Source organism: Morchella importuna (assembly GCF_003444635.1).
Source record: "Morchella importuna strain M04M26 chromosome Unknown Morimp01GS036, whole genome shotgun sequence".
Classification (NCBI taxonomy): Eukaryota; Fungi; Ascomycota; class Pezizomycetes; order Pezizales; family Morchellaceae; genus Morchella; species Morchella importuna.
Window position 1 is genome coordinate 514,785 of NW_025763433.1, and position 26,761 is coordinate 541,545.

Sequence of the window (26,761 nt, forward strand, 5' to 3'; positions counted from 1 at the left end):
TAAGTTAAAGTGGGTATAAACATACCATCATCATACGTGACCTCGAGACGCAGCTCAGCAATATCTGCACCGTAGATGTTGCAGCCCTTGCCCGCGAGCTGAAGGTCGGCGGTGAGGGTGTTTGCAGTCTTCTTGATGTTCTTTGCATTGTAGCCAGGGCAGGCGTCCACGTCCCGGGAGCGTGTGTGCAGCGAGGGGACGACGGTGGTGCCTGCCGCAACGGCAAACAGCAGCGAGAGGGTGTAGATTCTGTACTTCATTGCTGGATCGAGAGAGAAACCTTCACTTTGGAGCACGATAGCTAGGCCGTCGATAGTGTTAGGAGCTCTTGTGGGTCCTGGCTGCTACTGTCGTGTGGAAATATTCGTCGAGCGGGAGCGTGCAGTTATAACTTGGAATTCGAAGAGCACGATGGCCCCGTGTGTACCTTCCCGTTCAGCAGCAGCAGGGCCTGATCACACGGAGGCATGATGTCCACAGAGCCACCATCAATCAGACCAATGTACATACAGTACCAGTTCAGTACACCGACGGCGCTCAGAACAAACTCACGAGAACCGGCGGCATACAGTGTCGATGCCAATTGATCTCCGCGAAGCCGTGAGTATCCCGTTCCAAGACCCCCCACCAGCGCCAAACGACTAGACGCGGCCGGGGAAAAATATGCATAAACCTACGACATGGACCTCATTCAGGCACGAGGGATTGATTGATCTGCATACTCTATTTCCCCAGACCGCTGCCAATCGACAACCCCGACCAGGTGCTTAAACTCTTTTCGGGGGGATAACCCGAGGATAGGCCGAGATCTCGGTACGGATAATCCTCGGGCTTTTCTGTGACCCGGTTTCTGTCTGTTTCTATCGTTTCTATCGTTCCTTAATTCTGGGGTGCGTGGGGTTTGGGGATTTGGGGATTTGGGGGTTTGGGGATTTGGGGATTTGGGGCTCTGGGGAACGTTTGTGGGGACTGATTGATACGGGGAATGCTCGGTCATGCCTCGGAGAAACTGTGTGGAGAATTCAGGGCTGAGAGATCATTCGATTGTTGCTGTTTTTTCCGAGATATAGGATGTACATAGGTTATGCCGTGAGAATATGCGGGACCCGTAAGTCTACAGCAAGCACCGTCTGTTGCCCTCCGTGATGGTATCTACGGAGGGGCCAAATCAGGTATTGAAAATACACACGAGAAAAAAAAAGGTCCGTCTTGGCACCGGGAAAGGCTTGATGGCTGAATTCAAGCGTTGAAGCGCGAGTGGAGCGTTGAAGCAAGCGAGGTCTTGAACATCCATCCCCACACAGGGCTAGCGAGTAGACCACCGAGGGAAGGGACCTCAGATGGCCTTTCCACTCAACAGTAGGTACTCACCTACCACAACAAGTCTAGGCCCCGCAAACAAACTGCCCATCCAAGTAACGATTCCTACTAACTAATTCTATTTCCACTGCCAGAACGGCCAACCACGTTTCTGCCCGGGTGATCCTGTCATTTACTTAGTTTACAGCATGCTAGCCCTGTTAATTAGTTGGCTGTAGAGCAGAAAGACTTGTTTGTTTGCCATGCTGGCCTAGCTATGCCCTCCTGCCTGCCATGCCTCGGCCCCACTGCACCTAACCCTGACAAACGCGCTGTCCTGGCCAACCCTACCCCACAGCCAAACCCCGATGCCCATTGGCTGTCTAGGCCTACTCAACAATTGGGAACGCTTCCGCGCCGAGTTTGAAACGCGGCGGGTACAGCATAATTATAACACACACACATCAGCCTCATAATGCCGGGCTTGGTAGCTGGCAGCAATTAAGAACACAGGGTACAGTAGGTACGGAGAGTAGAGTAAAGTAATAGAGCGATAGCTAGGGGGATATGATGAAATGCACTTCGCAACGTTTACTTTTCGTTCCGATTGCGACCAGACCAGAGCTGAGCGCATAGTGGACGAGTGGGATCTTGACTGCAGATGGAGGGATAGATATGGATAGGGATGTATATATGGTGATGATGATGATGTATGTATTATTTTGCAATGACCAGTTGCTGGTCCGAGAGGACCTTGTCGAGTGATGATTATGGAGACTTGATGGCCCTTTTCGGCGTTAAGGCAACCGGGCTTCGAGAATTGGTGGATGTGGATAGATATGGTCATGCAGTAGGATAGAGTAGAGACGAAGGCACAAGGAAGAAGGCCCGCGCAGGGAAGGCAGCCAGGCAGCCCGTTTGCAAATGCACGGATGCTGTGGTTCCGAGCTGGGCCCTGGGGTGATAATAATATTGATTTTAATGGGGACTGGCCCCAACCGAAAGACCGGCCGGCCGACCGACCGGGGAGGGCGTGGAGGGAGTGGAGAGTAGAGTAGTAGGGGTGTAGGGGAAGGGACAGATCTACATAGAGGTGAGAGACAAACATCCATAGAGCATATCGAGCATATCTGCAGTTCCTCTCTCACACCCACAAATCAGTCCGTCATGTGACATCTTACCATTTTCAACGTGTTTATGTAATCATAAACATGTTTGAGAGACATGGCAAAGTTTAAAATCGATCCCAACGCTATGGCCAACCACGGGCCCCTCGCAGAAACACACACCTTGCCTGATCCCGGGGCAGACAGGTATCACGAATATTGCACATATCCTTGTACATGTTCACGCGGGTTTAGAACGGACCCAGCACTGAGCTGACTTGGGGGGAACAAACATGGCTCGACTCGCGAATGGACGCGGATCTGGAGACTCTGCTGCCCCTGCAGCGAGATTGAGTTTAAGGTAGATTACATGCGGGCCCTATATTTGGGTGCGGAAACGAGAATGCACACGTGATGGCCGACTCATGGAATACATGGTCGAATCACGGGGGACGAGGCGGCAAGAAACTCTCCGATACGTGGACCGCGGGGAGTAAGCTGGCCCCAGGGGAGAGCTTACGAGGATGCCTTTGTGCTGCTAGGGACGGGTACGGACTCCTGAGGACTATATATGAGAGCCCTGGAACTGGGGTATGGGGTTGGATCATGGGGTGTCACTCGGGAATGGGAAAAGATCGTCGGTGCGCTGTAAACGTGCAACTGGCGGCTTGGATTGCGAAAGGGCTGAGAGATGGGATGTAATAATAATTTGACTGGGATATATCGCATTCGCTTCTACGTGTATTTTGACACGAAAGACAAAATCTCCGCGGGACGGCCTCAATGCACCCTAAAAACGAAACCTGGAGACCAACCACAGCCGGGTCGGCACCACGAAAACCAGTCCCGGCACCGCCACCTAGAATTCTAGGCCAAAAGCCCAAGACTTTCTAACATATCGGTGTCCCTCCGGCCCCCAAACGAGATGAAAATTTATTTGCGACGTCAGCAATGTCTGTGTTATCAATACCTAGGTCAACAAAGTAGTTCCAAGACCAACACGTCGTTTGATCATGCGCAGGTTCTGGTATCTAGTGGATGGACTGGAATGGTCATTGATTTCGGTTGTCTTGACTGGTCCGCGTTTAGTTTTTTGTTCTTGTTTGTGGTCAGGGCCAAATCAAAATTGTAGAAACCTCGCGTGGGCATTCGCCTCGTTGTTTATACGTCATACCTTTTACCGCGCGCCCTGTATATAATAAAAAAGTAAAAGTGGGAGATTGAATAGCGTAGATTGAACAGCGCCGTGAATTGGAGAGGAATAGAAGTAAACAGAACATTCACTTAAAACACACTCAAGCACACGGCGACCGCATCATCACCATTTGTACTCAGTGTCAATGATTAAAATGTGCTTACTATTGACTCTTGGCGTTGTTCTACACCTAGCATCCTCCCTTTCCACTATATCAGGACCATCAGAAGCTACCTCATAGTCCACGTATTCTACTATCCCCCACAAAGAAGTAATATGTGAACCACACCTGAAAATCCCCAAAATTTACAGATATGCATCTAGTGATCTACCACCACCAAGAGTTTGGGCGTGCCAAGGCGCCGATCAGCATTACCTGTTGTCAATGATCGTGGGCGCCGGAATATGTAGACCTGCTTAGTCAATCTGTCCTCAATAGTATATGGCCACGTGACTGATGTCTAAATTCGAATCTAAACGCGGTTTTTTTTTTTTTTTTTTTTTTAATTCATTAATTGAATCTAAACGCGAGGTGCTATATGTATTAATTCTGTCGACAGTTTCCAAATACAATGTCTAGCCTGTATGGCCGTATTTGGAGGTCGGGGATCAAGACCTTGCGAGATGAAAATTCTCGGTCGGCCCATCGTAATTAAAACGAATCAGGAACTATGTTCATATTCTGGCTGTAATGAATGATCGGAGTAGTACAATTATACAATCAACAAGGAAAGAATAACGGGTGGGAATAATCATGATATTGATAAGTTTGAAGACTGCAAGGGTGATGGATATTGTGGCCGGAGTGCTCGACCTTTTTGTTTTGTCAGCGAGCATAGATGGGCCCTTTGCAGTGGTATGGCCGAAGAATGTAGGGAAAGCACTGCCGGGGTTATTATTCGGCAGAAGTGGCCCGGCATCGGTGTAGAGCGGTGAACGTAGTTCAGAGTACGAAGGTCGACCTTTGATATCGGTGTAATATTGAGAAATTTCATTCTTGTTGGGGTAAATATTTGATATAAATGATAAAATGTTGTTCGGAATGCCTCTCATTAGACCAGCCAATGTTTCAGGTGGACTCGACCGCCCCAGCCGGACGAGGGAGAGTGAGGAAATAGGCCGGCGGGTTGGGCTCTTGAAACTTGAGGCGTCATCCAGCGAAAGGTGCCGCCCGGCCCGGATCCTACTGTTTCATGTTTCGACTCAACCCAAAACACCCACAGGCCTGACCCAATTCGGACATTGAGTGACATGCCTAGCCAGCCCAAAGCCCAAGGGCCATTCTCATCCTCGTCTTGCCTTAGATTACGAATTGATTGCCCAATCAGGGTTTCGTGGAATACTAGCGGTGGTTTAAGAAACTGGGTGGCGAAGCATACAGACTGTGTTATGGTGAGCGTTCATGAACGGGCTGGGTTTATCAATGGCTCAGCGAAAAGATTTATCGTTGGTTTGGCGCGGGGGGGGGGGGGGGAGGGTTGAATAACGAGATAATGCCACTGGCCTACGCCAAATCATTGAATGGACAGAGCCCCCGCCATTGCTCAGGCGAGACATTAAGTGCAGTATATCCTAAGTTAAAGGTCAACGATCTGAAGTACACGTCAGGCTCAGGAGGGTGAAGTTCATTTAGCCTTCATTGGGCTTGGATGAAAAAACTAGATATGTACAAAATTACTTACACACGAATGAAACCCTAACCCACCCAAGAATGATGGAACCGTGGTTCCCGTTTGGAAAAAGTTTTAAGCGGAGAAATCGGTTTTGAGGCCATGTTAATTCCCAATCCCGAAGGCAATTGGGGGGACAAGAGGCCAAGAAGAGATTGTGAACCTCAGTTGCAATTGTCACTACAGCAAACAGGAGAAAAGGTTTGCGCACTAGGGTGGTCCATGAGGACGCTCGAGGTTCGGTTCGAGGGTGTTCTCGAGGCATCTCGCCCTCGTTGACCCCTATCCTTGTCTGTTCTCGAGGTCTGGCGCTGTTGTACTCGAGGTAGATAAAGCAATGACACGGTAAACCAGAAAAAGCGATATTCATATCTTTAACATTTTTACTAAGTTGATAAGTCTTAATTTAGAAGCTTGCCAATATTTCGACTTGGCCTTTCTAGAGAAACGGATACATTAAGGACTCGGAGATGAACAGAAAGAGAATATTTGGGGCGGCTAAGGGGAAGGATTGATCAGGCAGCGGTACTCTCTATCGCCAGAGCAGTGCTCCCTTAATCAGACTCCATTAATTATAAGCCTATCTAACTATTGAAAAAATTTCGAGACTTATGTTTCGTAATTGAGATACATAAATTGCCATGATATTAATTACACAAAACAAGCACAAACAATAAACAATTCCATCTCTGCGATCTGCCCAAACGCATTTTGGCCAGAATTTTTCTTTTTTTATAAACTACTGATAAACGGTTGCCGTGACAGTAACGCAGGTACCGGCCGTCGTTGTCGGTGTCGAAGCCGCCGTCGTGGTAGTCGTGAGAGTAACCCCCCTATCTACACTGTTAGTGCTTGTTGTTCTCACTCGGACCGAGGGTACTCACGAGACAAGAACCTCCGGCTGTCCATTCGACACGTTGACACAAATGTTTCCGCTGGAGCCAGCAGTGTAAGTCGCAGTTCCCAAAGCACTGGTGAAGACAGTTCCGCTGGCGACGCCGGTGTTGAAACAGTGCTGGCCGCTGGTGCCACTTCCGTTGTTGGTGGTCAAAACAACGACTTTCCCGCCGGCACGGCTGAAAGCGTATGCGTTTGCAGTAACATACAGATGGACGTGATCGTTCGCTCCAAGACCACCAGCAGCCTTCTTCGCGGCCATGAGCTTCGCGGTGAAGGTGTACAAGTCGTGGGTGGTGCTGTATCCACTCCTCCAGAGATCCTCACGGTTCGCTGGGTCGTTTCCACCAGTGTATGCCTGCTCGGTACCACCATAGAGAATGGGGATACCACGGGAAAGCATGGTGAAGGCAAGGGCGTTCTTGAGGAGAGTCCAGTCAGAGTTGATACTCAGGAAGCGCTGCACATCGTGGTTGTCGATGAACATTCCGAGAAGCTCGGGACGGGCGAAGTTGTTACTGACGCTGTTGTGCTGGTCGACGAGGGGCTGGAAGCTGGCCTTGCGGGCGTAGGCATCTGTGATGACATAGTACATGGGGAAGTTGACGAGCGAGGACATGTAGTTCTGGTAAGGTCCTACATATGCGGGGTCACCCTGGTAGACTTCCCCGATGCTGAAGACACCAGCAGCGCTGGTGAATCCTGACCAAAAGTCCTTCTCGACGTGCTTGACGGTGTCAAGACGGAGCCCATCGATCTGGTAGGTCGAGACCAAGTTCTTGATCCATGACTGGAAGATTGAGCGCACATTGGAGTCCTCAGTCTTGATATCAGGGAGACCGGCGATACGGCAGTACTCGACATTGGCTTGGTTGCTGTAATCGGTGATGTCACAGTTTGTGTGGTAGTAGCCATCGTTGTTGAAGGGGTTGAATGTGGTGACGTCTCCAGCACCCATGTGGTTGGCGACAATGTCAACCATGATGTACATCCCCTTGTTGTGCGCAGCCGTGATCAGTGAGGTCAGGTCAGCGGCAGAACCATAGTTGGTGTTGACCGAGTAGAGGTCCTTTGCCCAGTAGCCGTGGTATCCGCCATCAGTGTCTAAGTGCAGCGGATTGTGGTTAGAATCATATCTAATTTGTATATTATTATTACCGGGGGTGCGGAGAGGAGGGGGTTTGAATTACTGGCAACGATAGGAGTGATCCAGATGGCATCAAATCCGAGTCCCTTGATGTAGTCGAGTCTCTGCTCCATCCCCTTCCAGGTACCGCCGCAGTAAGAGCTCAGACTGCTGCAGGCGGTGGTGCTGGAACTGGAGGTCTTGGCAAATCTGTCCGTAAGAACCTAAATCATGCTGGTTAGTCATTGACCCTGTGGACGCATAGCTGTAGCTATTGGTTGGCGATTGGGGAACAAACAAAGTAGATGGATCTTGTCTTCCATGCTTCACTGTCCGCTGCGAGAACGACTGAAGGAGCGAGAAGGGCGCCGAGAAGGCACGCAAAGGTGTTGCGGAGGTTAACCATGTTGACAGTGGACTGACTGATCTGCTGAGATATGCGACCTGAGGCTTAAGGAATGTTCACCGTGATGATGATGAGGAATAGATACGATGAGAGGTATAGATGATTGACTTTATATATCTGCATCTTTTTGGCTCTGAAATGATCATTTCAAATTCGGTATCCAAGCACTGAAACGACAGGGGGGAGGACTTGGGGAGTTTTTTCTTTTTCCCTGCAAAGGTTAACCCCACACAACGTGGATTGCCCAGGGCAACATGGGGGAGTGCAATTAATTAATTGCACCCTGATCTCTTCAGCCCAGTCCCCAGCTCGCAATCCCGTAATGCATCATCAGCAGTACTGACCGAGGTATTTCCTCATTTCCGGCCGGCCTATAGCGAGTCTGCCCTGAACACTTGTGAAAAGGAACAACAATTAACCGGCCGGCCGTTTGACTTCCGTTGCTGGGGGTGGCTAGTGGTGAATCGTGAAGAATTTTTGGGGCTAATATCAGAGTGTTCAGGTTGTAGAACCAACATCATTCGGTAACGGTCGAAAGTGGTGCCTTTGATGGGGGAGCAAATGGTGTAAATCATGTCCCGGTTGCACCAATGGCCTAATCGGGACCAGGTTGTAGTAGTAAGCACGCCTGGAACAATTAGAATAAACTAGGAATATTAGCCAATGATCCCTGAAACCAGTATCACTACCACCAAATTAAGGCCCAAATAGTAGAAACCCCACCCCCGCCCTCTCATTCCGGGGAAGAAAGCTAATGGCGTGGGTCGAGTGGTACAAATATTAGAATAACCATATCCCTCCGACATCCGACACCCATCCCTGCAGTCTCTCGGCCGTCCTGCTGAGTCCTTGGGCGAGTCTTGCTCACCAACGGGAGTCTTCCCGGAAATACCGCCGTCTTTAAACCATTCCCCTCGCCGGAGACTCAGCGGCATCCCGGACGGTGGTGGCAGCGTTCCTGTTCCTGGGTGCCGATGCCGGTCCATGTCTTGTCCTCTAGTTTAATGTGGAGTATTTGCGCAATTAGGGGTAGAGGCGGGGCATTGCATAGGCGTAAGCTGGGGTAGCCTGGTTTACTCTAATTTAGATTGCATTGTTATTCGCACGTGTAAAAGAAGCGCATGGGGAATTTCCAAAAGAACCAAGCGAGATGGGCCCGGGGCTGAACATGATGAAGGTTTATCCTCACGATGTTTCCCGCCCCAAAGGCGTGGGTAGATAAAGACCTCTGGAGATCTCTTTTTGCTACAACCTACACTGCCGCCCTCTCTCCCTGATCTCCCCCCCCTCTGATTAAGATCGATTGCAACTTTCATTTTCGGCCATCATGAAGTTCCACGCCCTCTTTACGCTCCTCAGCGCGCTACTTCTTTCCTACACATGCGCGGCAACCTCCTCCCCAGCAGCGCATCTTGAGAAGCGTGCAACTCAGGTCTCTGTCACTAGCTACACCTTCACCAACAATGTCCTTGCTGGTTCCATCAAGGTGCGTATACCACCTGGTCAATCAACGCATGCATTCTTGCAGAAATTGACAATATGATACCAGATCCAAAACCTCGCCTACACCAAGGTCGTAACTGTTGTCTACGCCGTCGGTAGCACGTGGACAAGCTCTCAGGCCTTCGCGGCCACCTACAGCAGTGGCCCAGCATCTGACGGCTATGAGGTGTGGACCTTCTCTGGAACTGCGGTGGGCGCAACCCAGTTCTACGTCAAGTACGACGTTAGTGGTACTTCGTAAGTTCTCCCAATGCGTCCTTCTTTCACCCCCTGTTGCATGAAGTTGTAGACAATATGTTTGCTGACAACACTGTAATTGTAAAGTTACTATGATCCTGGGAACAATGTGAACTACCAGATCTCGGCGACAACATCATCGACTACTACCAGTGCAGCCCAATGCACGGTGACGGTTACAACCACGATGCCTTTGGCGTTGATGCCAAGAATGGCTGAGCCGACGGGATTCTTTTAAATATATCCAGTCAGCACTGTAGGATGTAATGGGTAGAGACGAGTAGTTGTGGTCAGGGAGAAAGAGAGAGAGGATTTCCGGGTGTTTGGTGATGTTTGAGAGAGCGTAGAAAAATAGCAAATAAATGTTGTTTCGGTTATCCTGGCTAGTACTCCGAATGGTATGGGCCTCGTGGTTCCCACAAATATATGTTACGAGGTCACTTGGTCCCGCTAGTGTAGTGCTCTGTTACATTCTGGCCAGTCACAGAAACACGTTGGGAGCCGTAATTCAGAGTACTGCATCGGTGTATGTGTAATTAAAGTACTGTAACATACATCACATCACAAGAAAACATGTATATATGTACCTGTGAGAACAAGCGATGGGTCGCCTTCATGAGTTCAACTGGATAAGTGAATACATACAAAGTGTGGAAAGTGTGCCATCATCCTGGGGCTGGCATTACATACCAAACGCCGTTGTGAGTATTCTGGGTTTGTTTATCATTGATTTGGTGGAGAATGGACGTATCGGCGGTGGAATATACTTGTAAGTACTTGTATCTATGAACACATATTATAATTACATGTAAGTACATACATATGTATGTAGTTGTATGAAGAAATGTTAGCTATATGAAAGAGTGCACCTGATCAGCTGCACCTGGGGGTATATTGAGTCCAGAATTAAAGGGTTAGACGAGGTGACGGGGTACGTACTTTATAATGATGTAATGAGCCGTAGATGCAGGTACAGCCGCCTCTCGTTATAGTGATACTGCATATAGTGATATTCGCGTTATAAGGATGACACCTGCCGGTCCCAATTTTCTAGTATGGGGTTTAGTGATTTTTTTATATAAGGATATCACTAGGTATTTAGTGATTTGTATGGGTATCCTTATAACAAGAGTAAATTTGGGTGTGGCGAGCAACCCAGAAAGGGGGGAGGGCCAGCATTTTCAGGCATTTTACGTGACAAAACGCCTGGAAACAAGACTAAAATACAAACGAGACTGTACATGTACTTAAACAGTGACATGTCTATACCCTAAGAATCGCTGTCAATTTAGACTATTTTTCTTTCCAGCCTCGATCCCAAAAAAACCTAACCCTCATTCTGTATAGTGATAACCTCGATATAAGGATACCGTTTTTCGGTCCCGACCCCATCACTATAACGAGAGGCGGCTGTACATACAAGTACACCGCGAGAAATCTGACTCTTCCGTGTTACTTACAACATGGACCTACATCATAGCTTGCGTGAAGTTATTGCATGTTATCGATAAGTATGTAGTAAGCAATTTGAGCATCCACAGTCGACTGCATGCTTCCGACAAGCATATCTAATAAGTATATAATTATATGTAATGTGCTTTTATAGTCTTCTGATTGGTTCATTGAGAGATATTTTTGTTTCACTTGAAACATGTTGTGTTGGATATTAACATAGGGTATTAATTGTGCTGAGTGTTGTTAGAGTGTTAATAAGGTTTCTACTGATTCTGGGAATCGATTAGTAGTTCTATTTTAGCGGATTGGTGGCTGTTAAAGGGATATACCTGTAGTTTTAACTGGAGAAATTGTCTGACCTATCCGTTGATATGTTGGGGATATCAGAAAAGGCACATATTGACCAGAGCAGATCTAGATATAATGATGTACTTTGCCTGCTAGGTAAATAGAGAAATAAGCCGCAAAGCAGCTTGCCTGTATATTAGACTGATTGATATACATATAGTACCGGCCGAAGGCCGGAAACTACTTGTATACTCTATATATATATCCTAGTGCCTGGAATTGCATCATCCCGTATAAGTATGTACAACTCTACATACATGTATGTATCCCTGGGCAGTGGGGGTACGTAGAGGTTCTAGGACTTGGCTGTATGTTTGAGCTTAAGTTTACAATTAAGGTCTCCATGATCAGCAGGCACATATAGAGTAGTGCCTGCTAATAATGGACGTGGTCAGTATTTGTGCTGGGGGCTACTAAGATTGGAGAATACGATCCTCAGCCGAGACTAAGGGTTAGGTACGGGGGCATTTACGGGCCACTTCGCCAAACACTTCAACACCCTGTAAGACCGTCATTTAAAGCCATATAATAACGAAATATAATATACTTTCAGCTTTATTATATCTGTTCAATCTTTTCTCTTTTCTTTTGTTTTTACCTCGGTGGTGAGGTTTCAAGTTTTTGATAGTTGTAGGTAAAAATCCCTACTGACCGGTAATAGCGCCTCTACACCCGATAAATATTTGTATGTGATCTCACTGAGCACGGAAAGAGAGTATATCACAGCACCGAGTGCACAGCCATGTCCAGTTGCTATGAGATCATGAGTTGAGGGGGGGGGAAAGATTTAATTTAATTGCTGCATAAGTCATCGGGGAGCTTAATAATAAGCAAATATATACATATGTAGATCTCGATGTTATTAATGATACATAGTGGCTGTTGCCTGAGCTTCAGAGGCGGTAATACTCTGTAAACCTTTTTGGCGAAGGTCTCTATGACTACCCCCATAGTACTAGTTAGGGCTATTCAGACATGTTTTAATATATAAAGAAAAAGTCAAAACTGTGGCAGGTCTTAGGGTGAGTACTGCAGCAATACATGTAGTTCACAGTTGCGGTCACAGACCATCAGCCACGAAGCCCGCCTGTGGTGTCCGTCTCTCTCTACATATATATAAGGGTCCTATTTCGTATTTAAAATAACTAATTAAAGCAAGTACAGTACCGCAATGATAGCAGGTGCCCCTCTTCACGCCACAAAACAATATCCGACGACAATGCCAAGACGCCGTTACATCAAGTCTTCTGGCTTTATCATTCCTCTATACTATTCTACTCCCGGACAATTAAACCTCCTTCGCGTTCGTATTTGTTTTTTCACATTTCTTGGGTTCAGGGTCTACGGTTGGTATTGGAAGGAAGCCCCCGTTACAAAACCAAAATTACGCATTCGTATATCACTTATATATAAGAATAGTTCTATGGTATATAGTTTTGTTTCTTTATCTTCTGTAGCCTGGCCGACTTGAAAAATTAGCTCAAGATTTTTCTAGTTTAAAGCTGTTATAAGTAAAAAAAAAACCTTAACCCAAGTAGTATTTCTTCCTATGAAGAGATCTAGAAGACCGCCTTTATGCGAGGACTAATATAGGTTAGTTAACCCCTAAAGCTCAAGCAGCTTGTGCTACACCGGAGTATTAAGAAGTCGGGTTAAATTGAGTGCTGTTATAACGAATTAAGCTTTGCTTTTCCTCGTTTTTGACTTAAGCCGCCTAGTCGACCACACGAGCAAGCACCTCTCAGAAATCGTTGTCCCTGATCCAAGTACTCCATTATGTACTTGTAATATCCTAAGAAAACAAATATTTATGAACTACAACACGCACCCGATAAAAGGTTTAATTCGTAAACTCTTCGCAACCGGTATTGCTTTACATTGAAGATAGGTTCGATTAATTCCGGGAAAACTTAACCCACACGTACACCGGCTTGGTCGCTGATCATGACTCCCTAGAAATCACCCACAACTCTTTTCGGTAGCGCAGATAGAAGTAGTACTGACAAGTAGCTGTTGCAGTTGCGAAATTTCAACGGCATTGAAAGGCGCTTAGCCATGTTACCGAAAGCTGGTAGTGGCCGTTTCGAAGGAAAATGTAGAGTATGCTAAATTCTGTACACATAATTATATAAGTACCCCTTCTGGTATTTTGATTCCTTACCATGTATGCAGGCCTACAGGCTGGTGGTTCTACACGTGACTTATGATAAGAGATACCTAATCCCGTGATTTCAAAAGATCTTGTCGGGGGCCCTTGTCTTCTCATGCACGCAATCGGAGTACTGTGGTTGGGAACATGGTTAAATGCGGGGAACAATGCTCTTGTAATTCATTGTCTGGATGGGGTATCCTAGTAATTCGCGCCACTTTATAAATTATTAATCCCTACGGGTGGCGTATAAATTGATCGGAGGTGTGCTGCCAATAATTACACTCATGCTAGAGGGATCTTCTGTAAAGTTTACGAATAGGTAACTCTTAGTGGCGACCCGACTTTCTTTGGGCCGGAACCATAGTCCGAGTATCATGTGAATCCGTTCAATTGCAATTGTAGGACATTCTATTCTCCCCTCTGTTGGCGCAGATAAATTGGACCTAGATACATGCTACAGACAACCTTCCCCCCTCCAAAAAGCTACTCGTTCAATCATCACTCTAGTCAACACAGTCTCGTTAGTTGATCTACTGCATTGAACAATTCTTCGTCATGGCTGATGCCCTTGAATCCGCTGTGAAGAGCCTTGAGAATATCGCAGCCCTAGTTACCGGGGCACAGGTGTCGAAACCTCTCACCTCCAGCGATCTCTTGCGACCACTTACCGGCCCAGGCCGAATCGTCACGAACCTATCGCCACGGCCACCAAACTCACCGAACGGCACCAGATCAGCCTCTACTACTGCCGTGAGTAAGCTCCAGAGCCAGAACGCATCTCTGATTTCAACAAACAACCAACTGAAGAATGAGACCGCGAAAATCAAGAAGGGGCTGCTGGAAGCCTACAAGAGTTTAACTGAAGCAAAGAAAGGACTGGTGATCCTTACTAGGGATCTTTCAAACACGAAGAATGAGTTGTTGAAGGCGAAGGCGGCAAACGATGAACTTGCGGACGCCTTGGAAAGCAGACGTAAGACACTATGCATATATACTCCATCACGTTGTGATACGAGATCAGCTAGTAGTAATACTGATACTGATACTGCGATAGCGACTTCCTCTCGGCCAAGATCCACACAGAACCCCGTGATTAGTAGTTTCAATACCAAGAACGTGAGGCCTGACACCGTCCCAGTTGAGAAAACGTCCAAGCAAGTCACGTTTGCCAAGTCATATAAAGCACCCCCGAGTATGGCGATCGGACTGTACGCTCTCGACGTCGCCATCGGGGATACCACGCGGATCTCGGCCTTCATAAGCAACCTTGAAAACGACAGTTTCGATGTCAACATTGATGGCAATCCGGTGAACTCGGGCGGTTGCATCTGGCTTGAAATTGAACCAGATCATCAAGACTTCCAATGCGGGCGGTATAGCACCCTTGAAGACCATCCTTGGAGCACTTCAGAGGCAACCCACGAGCGTCGAATCTCGTTTGTGAGACCATACGATGAACCACCTGAGGTGGTTGTCTGGTTGAGCGCCTTCAATATGCATCCGGAAAAGAATTGGCGTGTCAAATCATTCGCATCAGATGTCACCACCACAGGATTCACGATTCACATCGAAACATGGGGCGATAGCGAGTTGTTTGCCGCCGCGGCTAGCTGGATCGCCTATCCTAGGGAAAAGGCAGATATCTGCAGCGGCAGCTTCAGCACAATGGATGTACGCTCATGGGACAATCCAAGGCCAAATACGTCCGGCCCGGTAGAATTCGCAGCGGATATGTTTTCGACCACACCAAGGGTTGTTCTAGGAATTAATAGCTTGGATGCGGGATGCGATGGGGGTCTTAGACTCGAGTTGATGGGGACAGATGTTTCTTCGAAGGGTATGACTTGGAATCTGAACTCATGGAAAGATACTACCATGTACTCGGCCGGTGGAACATATGTAGCCCTTATGTGAGGGATAAACGTTTCTCTATCTTAGGTTACGTGGTCTGCAGTGCTGGAAATGTATGGTCGGAGGCGCGAGTGCTCTCGAGTGGGGGAGAATTGGGTTACAATGCATTTCCATTTTCTCTTTTCATAGGAAAAGCGGTGACTTGCCACTAACCTCTGTAGTCATTATGGCTCATGAAACATCACAGGATATGCGTATATGACAGGCTCCTGATGATTCACCGTGAACCATGTACGAAATTACGAACACTACAGCAGGAGGACTAACATGCCGTACCACGGCAGGATCTATCAAGAGTTAGATGAAATGATCAGAACCAGCGCCTAGTGTGAAATCGTGAGGAGCCAGGTGTTCTTATAGTTGTTAGTATTGTGGGTTGAGAAAGCTTCTCGTGATTTTCGCATAGCAACCAGGTGAAATGCCAGAAACTTTAACCCACAAAGTGGATAACTGAAATTTATGTCTAATAAGTATTTTATATCAATCTTCAGCTTTTTCAACATATAACTATCTCCTCCGCTTCATGCCCCATCCTTGTGCAAAACCACGAGAACTTTTATCAACCCACTATTTAATATCAACGCTTCCACATCTGGTTGAATAACGCAATTGAGATTAGCCTGACGGTGTAAGGGATACTAGATGTACATGTACTATTGGTGACGATTCTGTAGTAGGTCGGGCTATATAAACAAGATCGTTTCATATATGTATCTGCAGATCTCCATATATGTCAGATATCACTAATTTGCATGGGATATCACTCGGTACTTGGATGTACCTACATATGGGGTGTCTATATATGTATATATGTACATCGTATCATCATCAATCTCGAGAGAACGGCAGACTCAATTTATCACAAAATGTCATCGCGAACCGACTCGATTGTGAAAGGGCTAAGACGAAAGCTCGGTGGCCTCAGAACACTAGGAGGATCAAAAGCGCGCAGTGTTTCTCCCGCGACTGCCAGTACTACTAGTATAGTCATTCCCAGCCGCCTATAGCTAACGTTAACAGTACTTCCGCAGTGACCGCGCATCCCATCCCGACAGACGTTTACCGGTAAATATATACTTGCACCTAGTACATGTGTTCACAAGGGAAGATGTATGTTTGATTCGGTCGCTGATCGTCCTTCCCTCGTCGACGTGCTTGGACATCAATATTATCGGCAGCAATTGTACCCGATCCCAACGTCAACGGTACAGTCATGGTTAGGGTTCCCACCAAGACGACAGTCATACACCCAACGAAGGATGCAAGCTTCATCTTTCAGGAGGCTGTCGAGAGGTACAAACGGAAATTAGGAACGGGCGACAAACAATATCTGCTGAGCGTAGGTGCCTCTTATTAAGGCGTTGTTGGAATCCGACATTCACTGGTGGAGACCCGTTATGCTCCATCGATGGGTTGTGTTGCTGGTTTAGAGTCTGGACAGGTGCCTTTTGTAATTTGCGTGGGAATTGGTGTAAGTATGTTGGATGTATACAAGTAAATATATCATGATCAAGACCAGAATGATATAGTGAGGTCCATGAGCCGACCCGGCTCGAGCTCAGCGAGCCCCACCCTCCAGCGAGCCTGAGCCAGCTTGAGCCGTTTTCCCTAAGGCTCGAGCTTAGGCTCGAGCTTGATCTCAAGCTCAGTTTACTCGCTCTGAACTAGGCTCTAGAAGCCATCAAGGAAGCCAGGAGGGGATTTATGCTCACTAGAATGCTGAGTTAAATAATAAATCCTTTCTCGCGGTATTACTCCATGAAATGAAGCTTATATCTGCCATTTTACTACACTTAGTGTAAGAATAACCTGTTTTTTTCATCATTGACTACCGGCTCGAGCCAATTTATGAGCCTGTCACCAAAGCTCGAGCCTTGCGAGCCTCTGCCTCTCACGAGCCGAGCCAGCTCGAGCTTATATGCCGGCTCACTCATGGACCACACTAGAATGATATTCTGCCCGTTGTCGACGCGGAAGTCTACAGTTACAGGAGCGATCAAGAGAACAAAGCTACAATGTTGATGAAGATGGCGGTTGCGCTCGAGATTGCAGAGGAGGAAGCATTTTGGAATCTGCTGTTGCCATTTACAGTTGAGTATAAGATGTACCCGGGGGTGCCGGAAAGTGATGCAACGATCAAATAGTCTATATTCCTCAACAACCAAACTAGCTAACAGAATCTAGAGCGAACCCATGGTAATTTAGAAGCTGGAGATACTAGTTATGGTAAAAGTAAATATGAATAGCCATTGCTTCTCCTTTTATTACTGTCTCTTGTCACAAGTTGTTCTTCTAATTTTGCAGGCTAAATACCCCAAGTCAATGACTTGAAAAAACATGCAGACTCTATTCTAGAGACTCATGTATCATGTATATGACTAAAATATCTATCTTGTTTAAGTATTGTGTTGAGTTAAAAATCGAAATTCTGAGTGCCTTTCCGCATTGCTAGGTCAAACGTTGCATCACTTTCCGGCACCCCCGGGTACAGCTCATTGCAGCAACTACTCAACCAAGAAAAGATACGCCCTGGGGAGGTCAGATGACTGAGAAATTTTGGATAAAAAACAATATCGATATTCAGTACAGCGGTGGCTACGCTGCATCTCTTCTCCAGCTTGTGGTATTTTAGGGAGAAAGGATTTGACAGAAAAGCTGATATCGATCGGTGCTGGTATTCATTGTGTCGGTCAGTTTTTTCATACCCTCCTGCAGGCACCGGTAGCGTCCGGGGATTTGGAGCTTGTCTTGGTGTTTTCTGGGGAGGTTGATGTTAATTCCGAGGGCGGTAAATATGGAACGGCTCTCCAAACGGCTCTTGCTCGTTATATCTTGGCGAAAAAATTCTATCATATCGTCAGGAAACAGATGTTACCTGTTATCAATCATCTGATCCTTAAGGGGGCACATGTTGACGCTAGGGTTGGTCGAATCAGAGATGGAACGGCATTTGAGCTATTTCGGTGGGGGGTGCCTCCGGGATCCTGAAGAGCAATTACGAAACCCTATTCAAGATCGAGAAGACGATACAGTGCTCTCTAACGCAGCACGCTTTGGGGATACCTGGTTTGTATCGCTTCTTAAAAACAATGTAGGCCCAAACACCACCAGCGGTGCGCTAGCTGGGATCTCCCCTCATCACTGCAGCATTTCGAGGAGAGTGTGAGATGGTGAGTTGTCTGCTGGAATACAACGTAGATATCTATGCGAGAGGCATGGTTTTTGGCTCTCCTCTCAAAGCAGCGGAAACCTCATACAAATAGTTTCAAGACTTAATACTGGAGACCAGATGCTGTGCCAGCGAGCTCAAGTATGAACAAGCAGCTGCCTTCGATCGACAAATTCCTTTGCTCGGATCCCGCTCGCGCGGAGGTTTTAAGCACGTTTGACTTGGACCATTTGGCGGAAGCGGAGCTGGTAGCGAGTAAGGTTGTGCGTAATCATAAGACGTTTCTTTCGATACTAAAGAACAGGAGCGACTTCGTAGAGGGACTCGGTCTCCAATCAAATACTTGTGAACCTGTTGATGGCGCATGATGAGGGAGATATTATATGTGGGAAGAGAGAGTTAGACGTGGGATGTTGACCGGGGTCAGGTATATACATTTAATATATTCATGGGATATAAATATGCATGTTGGGTATTAGTCGAGATTGGATTGACTGGGGGGGGGGGGGGGTGGGGGGTTCAGCCCAACTATTTCCAAATATAACGAGTGTTAGTTCCAAATTACTTTGTGCTGTCATGTGCTCTAACCGGCGTCATCACGATCCGGGGGTTAGTTGAGACTTATATATTCTCTGAGATTGTCAAGGATTTATCTGATGGTTTCAAAGAATTTGTTTATTTAAGTACTTATTTTAAATATGGGCACTCTAAGCTACGCTCGATGATTTAGTTGTCTCTACTGTTTATATACTTACTGAACGATATTGTAATAGTGGCTCTAAAGCTGCCGACACCGCATGTGTGTATTTGAATGAAGCGCCAGGCCTAGGGTGATATGGCTTCAAATATCAGCAGCCAACCCCTGGGTTCTCAAAACGACCACGTGCAAGTTTATCTTTTTTCCATTTCTCGCCCAATTTCCGTCCAACCACAGTGAGCATTGTCGCCGCCGTCATCGGTATAGTCAGCGCCGGATACCACCACCAGTTGCTACTAACGGAGAACCTGATATTTCCGTTGTCATCGGTGTCAGTATTGAAAAACCCCATACCGAAGATGCCCTGATATAAAAACGAGAGTGAAAGTTAGTATATATCAAGGAACCCGCTGTTGATAAATCTAGAAGCCTTACGCTAAATAATGAAGCCGGAAGGAAGATCATCGTGAGGATCTGTATTGTACGAAGTGACTGTCCATCTTCATGGCTTGATCGTGCAATCTTCGTACTCTCTTTGGCCATCTTAATATTTATCTCGGCGTCTCGCTGGTTGATCAACGCAAAACACTACCAGTGGTTATATCAGCAAGGACGGATATATATATATATGCATGACTATTCAACATAGGAGATATACCTCATTAATGGCGAGTTGTGTTCTAGTCTTGTATAGCTCTGCATATGATTTGAGAAGCTGAAGCTCGGAGAGATAGACGTCCCAAACATCTTTGAAGCCGGTGTTGTCTACATCAGCCGTCGAGTCTCCCGTTTCCAAGTGACGATCGTCAGACTGAGCGGCGATCCATTCGTGCTCAGTCTTGAGGTGATGGAGAGCAGGACCGAGAATATCGTAGTCGGTAGCTACTTGGGTGATCTGGCGTGCGAGTGTTAGGAAAACCCGAGTCCGAGCTGTGAAGTCGGATGTAGTGCCATTTTCATCCACTTTCCTCTCCTATTTAATAATGCAAGGTTAGAGTCATCCATTAGGTGGCAGCATAGAAAATATGCCTGGGCATCACAGGACTCATTACCCACTCATATATAGGATCGGCCCAGGTCTCTGTGAACTTATCTGCTTTCTGCAAGGAATTTTGCGCAAAGAATGCATTAAGCAACATCGGCTGACGCATCACAAGTTCTCCTTTATCACTGAAACCGTCTATAAGCTCGGTTTTCATATCTTTGGGACACCTCAGCACCAGCATGATCGTGGTTCCAGCAGATAAGTTGCGGCCCACCCAGACACAGAGACGCTTCCAGCCTAATACTGATTTGGATGAGTCCAAGCACGTGATGCTTTCACCGGAACGGAGGATAGCCGAGTACCAAAACTCTACAGGTTTCAAGATGATTAGTATTTCAAGATTCTCTCGGGCAATGGCCCACAAGACTGGGGCTCTCACGGTGGTGGATGGGTTTCTGGGTGATGGAATCATACTGCACAACGCGGCCAGGCATGTGCTGCCGCTCCAAAAGCCTCGCTACCCGAGATGAGATGCAGTATGTTTGAAATATGGCCTGTAGAAGCTCGGAAGTGCACTGAAGACGGTCTAGGTCTTCCTGGGCCTCATCGATAAATCTATATTATACTGTGAGATCCTAGTATTAAATTTATGGTGGACAAGAGTAGTTACAGTATTCGAGTATGCACCATATCCTCTGGCGTCGCTTCCGTGTCTGCGTATGCCTCCTATCCATCACATGGAGTATAAGTTTAACAAACTCTAAGCATTATGTGGTAGTTGGATAGGGTAAACAAGCCTCTAGCATATCAAAAATCTGCCTATCACCGAGGTTGTGCCGCATCACTTCCATATTATTAATGTAAACACTTCAAATATTTTTGAATTCAGCATTTTTTACCTCCGTAGGCCCCCCGCATATCAAAGACGTCTGCGGTTGAAGATGCTGAGAACCAGCGATCATTTCCGAATGCTTTCTTTGCATCAGGGGTACATAAAATATCGTGTACTTTGTAGCAATCGGCTTCTCTTTCATGGGGTGGTGTGAAAGTCTTTGCTTTGGCCATTTGGCTTTGTCGAGAGCGGCGGGTGAGTAGTTTAGATACAGAGTTGTATAATATTGAGATCGTAGTTTGTGTAAATAGCGAATTAAGGAATGCTGGAGAAGAATGGGGATATCCTGAGAGATTTCATAAGGATTTAACGAATTCAGAAACCCAATCTTATGCTGGTCTCCATACTCAAACCTACCCGCCCACCGGCTTACATAGCGGCTACGGGACGGCCCGTTTTATTTAGGCAACATATATGGGATGCATGATTGGGTCCGCCTCTTCAAGAGGACTTGACATATATGTATAGCGTGGTGCTTAATTGTGTCTCGGAGTACGCCGTCGAGTGGGTTGCCTGATTCTTTTTAGCCAGCATGAATTAGCTTAGCCTGCTCTCAAACAAATGCACGTACATATGCGGACAGAACCTTAGATGTTGTCTCAGCTGGTGGTTGGCTTATCGCTTTTTTCGTATGTCTATATATGCTCATATATGTATGGTTTTAAACTAAGTTCACTAGATGAGTTGTGCTAGAATCTTCACCTTCTTTCTTTCCGGGAGCTGTATTAATTCCGCTGCTGTGATGTTAGTATGATGTCCTCCGGCTTTCCTTCATAAGCCGGATCTCATTGGTAGTAACCTTCCCTTTTACCACAATCTTGAAGTATCTAGTTGCGCATACCGTTCGAGAGGAGAGTATAGGCGATATTGCAATGGTCAACGTACCCCAGGAGTTCCGTAGTGATATATACATTGTATCCCTAGCTTATGCTGTACGATTGGGCGTAGAGTTTCTTGATTTATTCTGGGAGCCGGACTCGGCCACTTAAATACTACAGGACAAAAAAATAGAGTGAATAGTACAAAAACTAGTACGGACAATAGTAGAAAGGATTAAAAGAAGAAATTGAGTGGCTAGTAAACGAAAAAACAAGCTAGATTGCACTTGGTTTGGCGATGCTGCCCACCCTATCTATTTCTATTATGTACTGGATTAACGATTTTTCGAAACTCTCTGCCATCTGATTGGTCAAGAGCCGTTGCCATTGACTCCTGCATGGCAACCAGTCCACCCGACATTGCCAGTGAGCAACGAAGCTCTACGGTTCACGCCCTGATATTTAAAAAGATCTCTGTATAATTTTATTTATTTAAAAAGGTCTATGCATAATTATAATATAACCAATTTAATGATATGATATGATATGTCTGGGAGTGTTGGGAGGAGGAAGTGAAGGAGGTGGACGAGGTAGATGAGGTGGACGAGGTGGAATAGGTGGAAGAGTAGCATGTGGAGATGTGGTGGAGGGCAGCGGTGTGGAGTGAGAGGGGGAGGTATTGAGTTGGAAGGGGGGTAGGGGTGGAAGGAGTTCCCTCCATCGAATACTTTTAATATTCATATATATTTAATACTCATAATCCAACGTTAACAGCTCGCGACGCGAGTTGGCACACCCCTAGTAATACAAGAACGACATTTCTATGGGAGATGTATTATTTGGTAAGAGGGATAACAGGATCTGTTGATAAGGCTATACATAGAATATTTTCTCTTTTTTGGTTGGCAACATTTTGCGCTAGACGAAGGGATAAGTTATTCCAGGCCATATCAAACGCTGCATGAGTTGTGTAACGTTGGGTAATGCTGGAACACGGCGAAGTATATTGATAGCTGGCAAAGGCGTACCAAGTTCTTAGCGGATATCCGTGGATCTTTCCTAGCAGTGTGTATAATGAATCCTGGCCTCCAAAAAAGTCACGTTTCAGTACCATGAGCGCCTGGTGATATATGTTGCACCTTTCTAAACAACGATGAACGCTTGAACTATTTGCAATTAAACGCCAACAGCTCCGATATATATACCCCATACTACGGGCCAGGTCATGTTACAGGAACTACGGAACACTGTTCTAAAAGGTTTAGAACAGGGAGGAATACGAGTGACGGGTTGTGATGCGAGGACGGTCGGGTAACGGAAGGACAAGCATAGAAAGGTATCGGGTAGTGTGGGGGCATGTGGTGTTACCACACTAGTACTATACTGTTATGACGGCACGCTTACTATTGGGTGTCTCACCCGGAATAGAATAGGAAGCGGGGCTTACGGCTGTAGGCTGTTCTACTTAGAGAAGTAGGTCTAGGATAATAGTATGGTACAGCCCGATGACTGGCAATTGCAAGGTTCATGGTTACGTGTCGGAATTAGAATGGAGGACGGGACTATGCGGGGGCGCTTTTCTATCTGGGTTATCTTCGGGAGCAGTATCTTATTCTATTATCGTTGTGTCAGTTAGCATTAGGAAGCGGGCCTTGGCATAGGTTCCAACATGTATAAATAGGGCTTGATTCTGCGAAGACTTGAGGGTATCATCAACCATCAAGTCAAGGGAATCCGGTTTACAATATCATCAGTTTAAACGCTACAGAATTATCGCTTAGCACTAGCCATTTTCCTTAACACTATATTGTGCCTTATCCCTAACTTTACTCTTTACCTATCGCATACCCTACCAAAGTCTCGATAAGACAACTACTCGCTTAAACCAATACTCTGAGTATTTTGCTTAGTGGCGGATAGTCACCGTGCTCTCAGTAGAAGAATAAGCGCTTAGTCTATTAGAAAAGACCAAGGTACTATATGCACCCCCGAGTGGCAACAGCAGCCATCAACAACTACCTTTGCGCTACCTCCTTCATCGTTCGAAGAGGAAGCGCCGAACATCTATACTGCGGATACCTCTACTATACAGGTTTCTTCGCAGAAGCAGGGACCACCGCTACCTTCGAGGAACACGATCCCGAAATCCTCAACTACCCAGAACTCTTCCCGATCAAGATCACTCTCTCCCAACGGTCTTTCGGACTTGCTCATCCAGCCCCCTGGTTCATTGCTCAACCCTGGTGCAGAAGGCATCCACAGCTCAAAATCGAGCAACTTAGCAATGTCAAGGGCTCATCAGCAACGGTCGGAGGAAGACTACAACATGGAGAGCTCAATCGCCTTGAGAGATCGAGGTATATTGGAAACCCAGGCGAAGAGGCGCCACAGGAAAGAGAGAGATGTGCCGATAGGCTCCCTCTTCGCATCGACAAGGCAGGAAGAATCATATGGGCAGGCGAGGAGGCGGCAGGCAGACCATCGGGAGTTCTCCCCATACGTCACCCCCATCAGAGAGAGATCCTCTACTCAGAGGCCCTCGGTGCCTCGGGTAATGGACGACGACGAGGACACCAATATGGACGTAGAGGAACGCCGGGTGGAGAACCCTTTCGGCGACCTTATTGGGCAAGAAGTCCAGCGACAAGGGGCCCCCGTGGTACAACAGCTCAGCCGCGGGATCGAGGAACTCAGCATGCACGTGCGGGATATTCCTATCCTCAGGGAACTCACCCGTCAGCAGCAGGAGTACACCAACAAGATCGTCGAGGACCTCCACACCAAGTTCGCTGGCGACAGAGCCGAGCGCGACAATCAGCTCAACCAGGTCATGGCTCAGCTACGAGCGGAATCCTCCGCCGCTACCAGCAACCTCGGCCAAGTCCTTGGGCAAATCGTGGAAGCTACTAGGGCGCATCAGGAAAGGCAGGAGCGACAGGATCAGCACATAAATGCGCTGACCAGCTTCGTTCAACAACTCCCGAAAGATGGCCCTGTGCAGATACCCGCGGAAGTTATGGCTGCCCTCGAGAGGATGGAACGGGATAGACAAGCTGCGATGGAAGACCAGTTCGCAGGTACAAAGAAGAACCTGGAGGAGATTATTGAGCAGATGCGGGTAGCCGCCAATAGAACGGCAGCGGCCCCCGAAGGCTCAGGAGGCGGAGGCGTAGTACCCCCCCAACCCCCTCAGAACCCCCCTAGCAATTCCGGAGAGAGACCGGAAGGATCAGGGAGCCAACCCCCCGTACCCCCTCGCTCCGAGGCAAGAAGCCAGCAAAGTGAACAAGGAGGCAGGGGAGGCAATGGCAATAACGGCAACGGCGGAACCCGCGCAAGACCACGAGACCCATCCCCCTCAGACTCATCCAGCTCCTCCGATTCAGAGGACGATCGTCGCGCACGCGAACGAAGGCAGAGAAGACGGGAGGAGCGGAGGCGCCGTAATAGGCAGCAAGAGGTAGAGCTCATGCACCCCCCTCGCGCCACCCTGGGTGATACGCCAAAACAGGCAAAGATCCCCTTCTCCGGGAAAGCCGACGAAGACGTACGACACTGGATCGACCAAATGGAAGTCTTAATTGAACTTCAGAGGAAGGTCAGGTGGGACGACCAGACCAAGATCCTATGGGCATCCCTGGAACTTACCGGAAGCGCGGCAAAATTCTGGCGAAACTTCGTGGAGCGACTATCGGTTGACCCCAGCATCGGGACATGGGAGAATTTCAAAAACGAATTACGGATTCAATACGGCAATCGGACCAGTCAGGAACAGGCCAAGCAGAAGATGGATAAGCTCCGTCAAACTGGCATGATTGATGACTACATCAACGAGATGCAGAATCTGGAATGGGACGCGAAAGTCGGACCCATCGTAATGAAATCCATGATCCTAACAGGAATAAACTCCTCGCTGGAACAACGCCTCTCGAATGCGATCGAGGAACCAGAAGATTTCGCGGAATGGCTAGCTTGGGTTAGGAAGGTCGGACGAAAGGATCACGAGGTAAAGGCCCGGAAAGAAATCTTACGTGGCAAAGATGTCGTGAAACCTCGTGAGGAGAAGTCGGAACGGCGAAAATCGCGCAACCCCGCACCTCGGAAAACTTTCTCCGCGCCAGCACACAACTCCAAGGCCTCGGATGACTTAGGTGTCACCAAGGACGAAAAAGAGAAGTGGCAAAAGGAAGGAAAGTGTTTCCGTTGTGGTAGAGATAACCACTTCGCGAAAGATTGCATGGCGACGAGTAAGGTCAGGTTAACCGACCTGAAGAGGAAACGTTATCCTTCCGGAGGAAAGGACCACGGAAGGGAGGGTGAAAAGAAGCGGAAATTGGGCCCCCAGAATGAGGCATTTAGGGCAAGAATTACAACTTTGGAGGATCAAAATTGATTGGGTATTTCTATTTTTCGGTATCTCATGTTGCGTTACGGGTTTCTTCCTACTTTGGGTTATGGGAACAAGGGTTTTATGTATTACGGTTATTTTTATGGGTTGGCCACGGGATTTTTTATATTTGTTTGTTATACGCGCGGAAATTCAATTCTCTTTACACACACTCTGAGGATGGGGTTACACCCCGAAACGCCTGGTACGTAAGTGTTGTACCATGATCTTCATCAAACACTCGAACTCTTTATATAAACCCCCTCACCCCGCGCTCAACGAAGAAAAAACCATCGAAAAAACACACATCCAGAACCAATACAAACCTCTTACCAAACCAACACATAAACATGTCTTCCGACACACAAGAAACCCGCCTCGAGATCGAGATCTCTTGGGATCACCCCGCAACTAGTACCAAACATGTCGCAACAGTCCACGCACTCCTAGATAGTGGCACTGAGGACTGGATCATGTCCTGGGACTGTATCCACCGTGCGAAAATACC

The 26,761-nt window shown here is 47.2% G+C and overlaps 4 protein-coding genes across 4 annotated transcripts; 2 read left to right on the forward strand and 2 right to left on the reverse strand.

The window, feature by feature from the left end:
• Nucleotides 1-6,009: 6,009 nt before the first annotated feature.
• On the reverse strand, nucleotides 6,010-7,699 carry LAJ45_09512 (uncharacterized protein; the record flags this gene model as incomplete). The annotated part of the gene is made up of 4 exons (XM_046119053.1): nucleotides 6,010-6,103; nucleotides 6,155-7,271; nucleotides 7,358-7,517; nucleotides 7,592-7,699. 4 exons carry the CDS (start codon nucleotides 7,697-7,699, stop codon nucleotides 6,010-6,012), a joined length of 1,479 nt encoding a protein of 492 aa, XP_045967868.1.
• A 1,327-nt stretch (nucleotides 7,700-9,026) lies between these two features.
• Nucleotides 9,027-9,677, forward strand: LAJ45_09513 (uncharacterized protein; the record flags this gene model as incomplete). The annotated part of the gene is made up of 3 exons (XM_046119054.1): nucleotides 9,027-9,185; nucleotides 9,249-9,439; nucleotides 9,527-9,677. The coding sequence occupies 3 exons, from the start codon at nucleotides 9,027-9,029 to the stop codon at nucleotides 9,675-9,677; spliced, it is 501 nt and encodes a 166-aa protein (XP_045967869.1).
• Nucleotides 9,678-13,949: 4,272 nt separating this feature from the next.
• LAJ45_09514 (uncharacterized protein) lies at nucleotides 13,950-15,308 on the forward strand (the record flags this gene model as incomplete). Its single annotated transcript, XM_046119055.1, has 3 exons — nucleotides 13,950-14,144; nucleotides 14,208-14,367; nucleotides 14,449-15,308. The coding sequence occupies 3 exons, from the start codon at nucleotides 13,950-13,952 to the stop codon at nucleotides 15,306-15,308; spliced, it is 1,215 nt and encodes a 404-aa protein (XP_045967870.1).
• Nucleotides 15,309-19,322: 4,014 nt separating this feature from the next.
• On the reverse strand, nucleotides 19,323-21,221 carry LAJ45_09515 (uncharacterized protein; the record flags this gene model as incomplete). The annotated part of the gene is made up of 8 exons (XM_046119056.1): nucleotides 19,323-19,535; nucleotides 19,607-19,759; nucleotides 19,830-20,144; nucleotides 20,224-20,525; nucleotides 20,596-20,771; nucleotides 20,827-20,882; nucleotides 20,954-21,000; nucleotides 21,056-21,221. 8 exons carry the CDS (start codon nucleotides 21,219-21,221, stop codon nucleotides 19,323-19,325), a joined length of 1,428 nt encoding a protein of 475 aa, XP_045967871.1.
• Nucleotides 21,222-26,761: the final 5,540 nt, after the last annotated feature.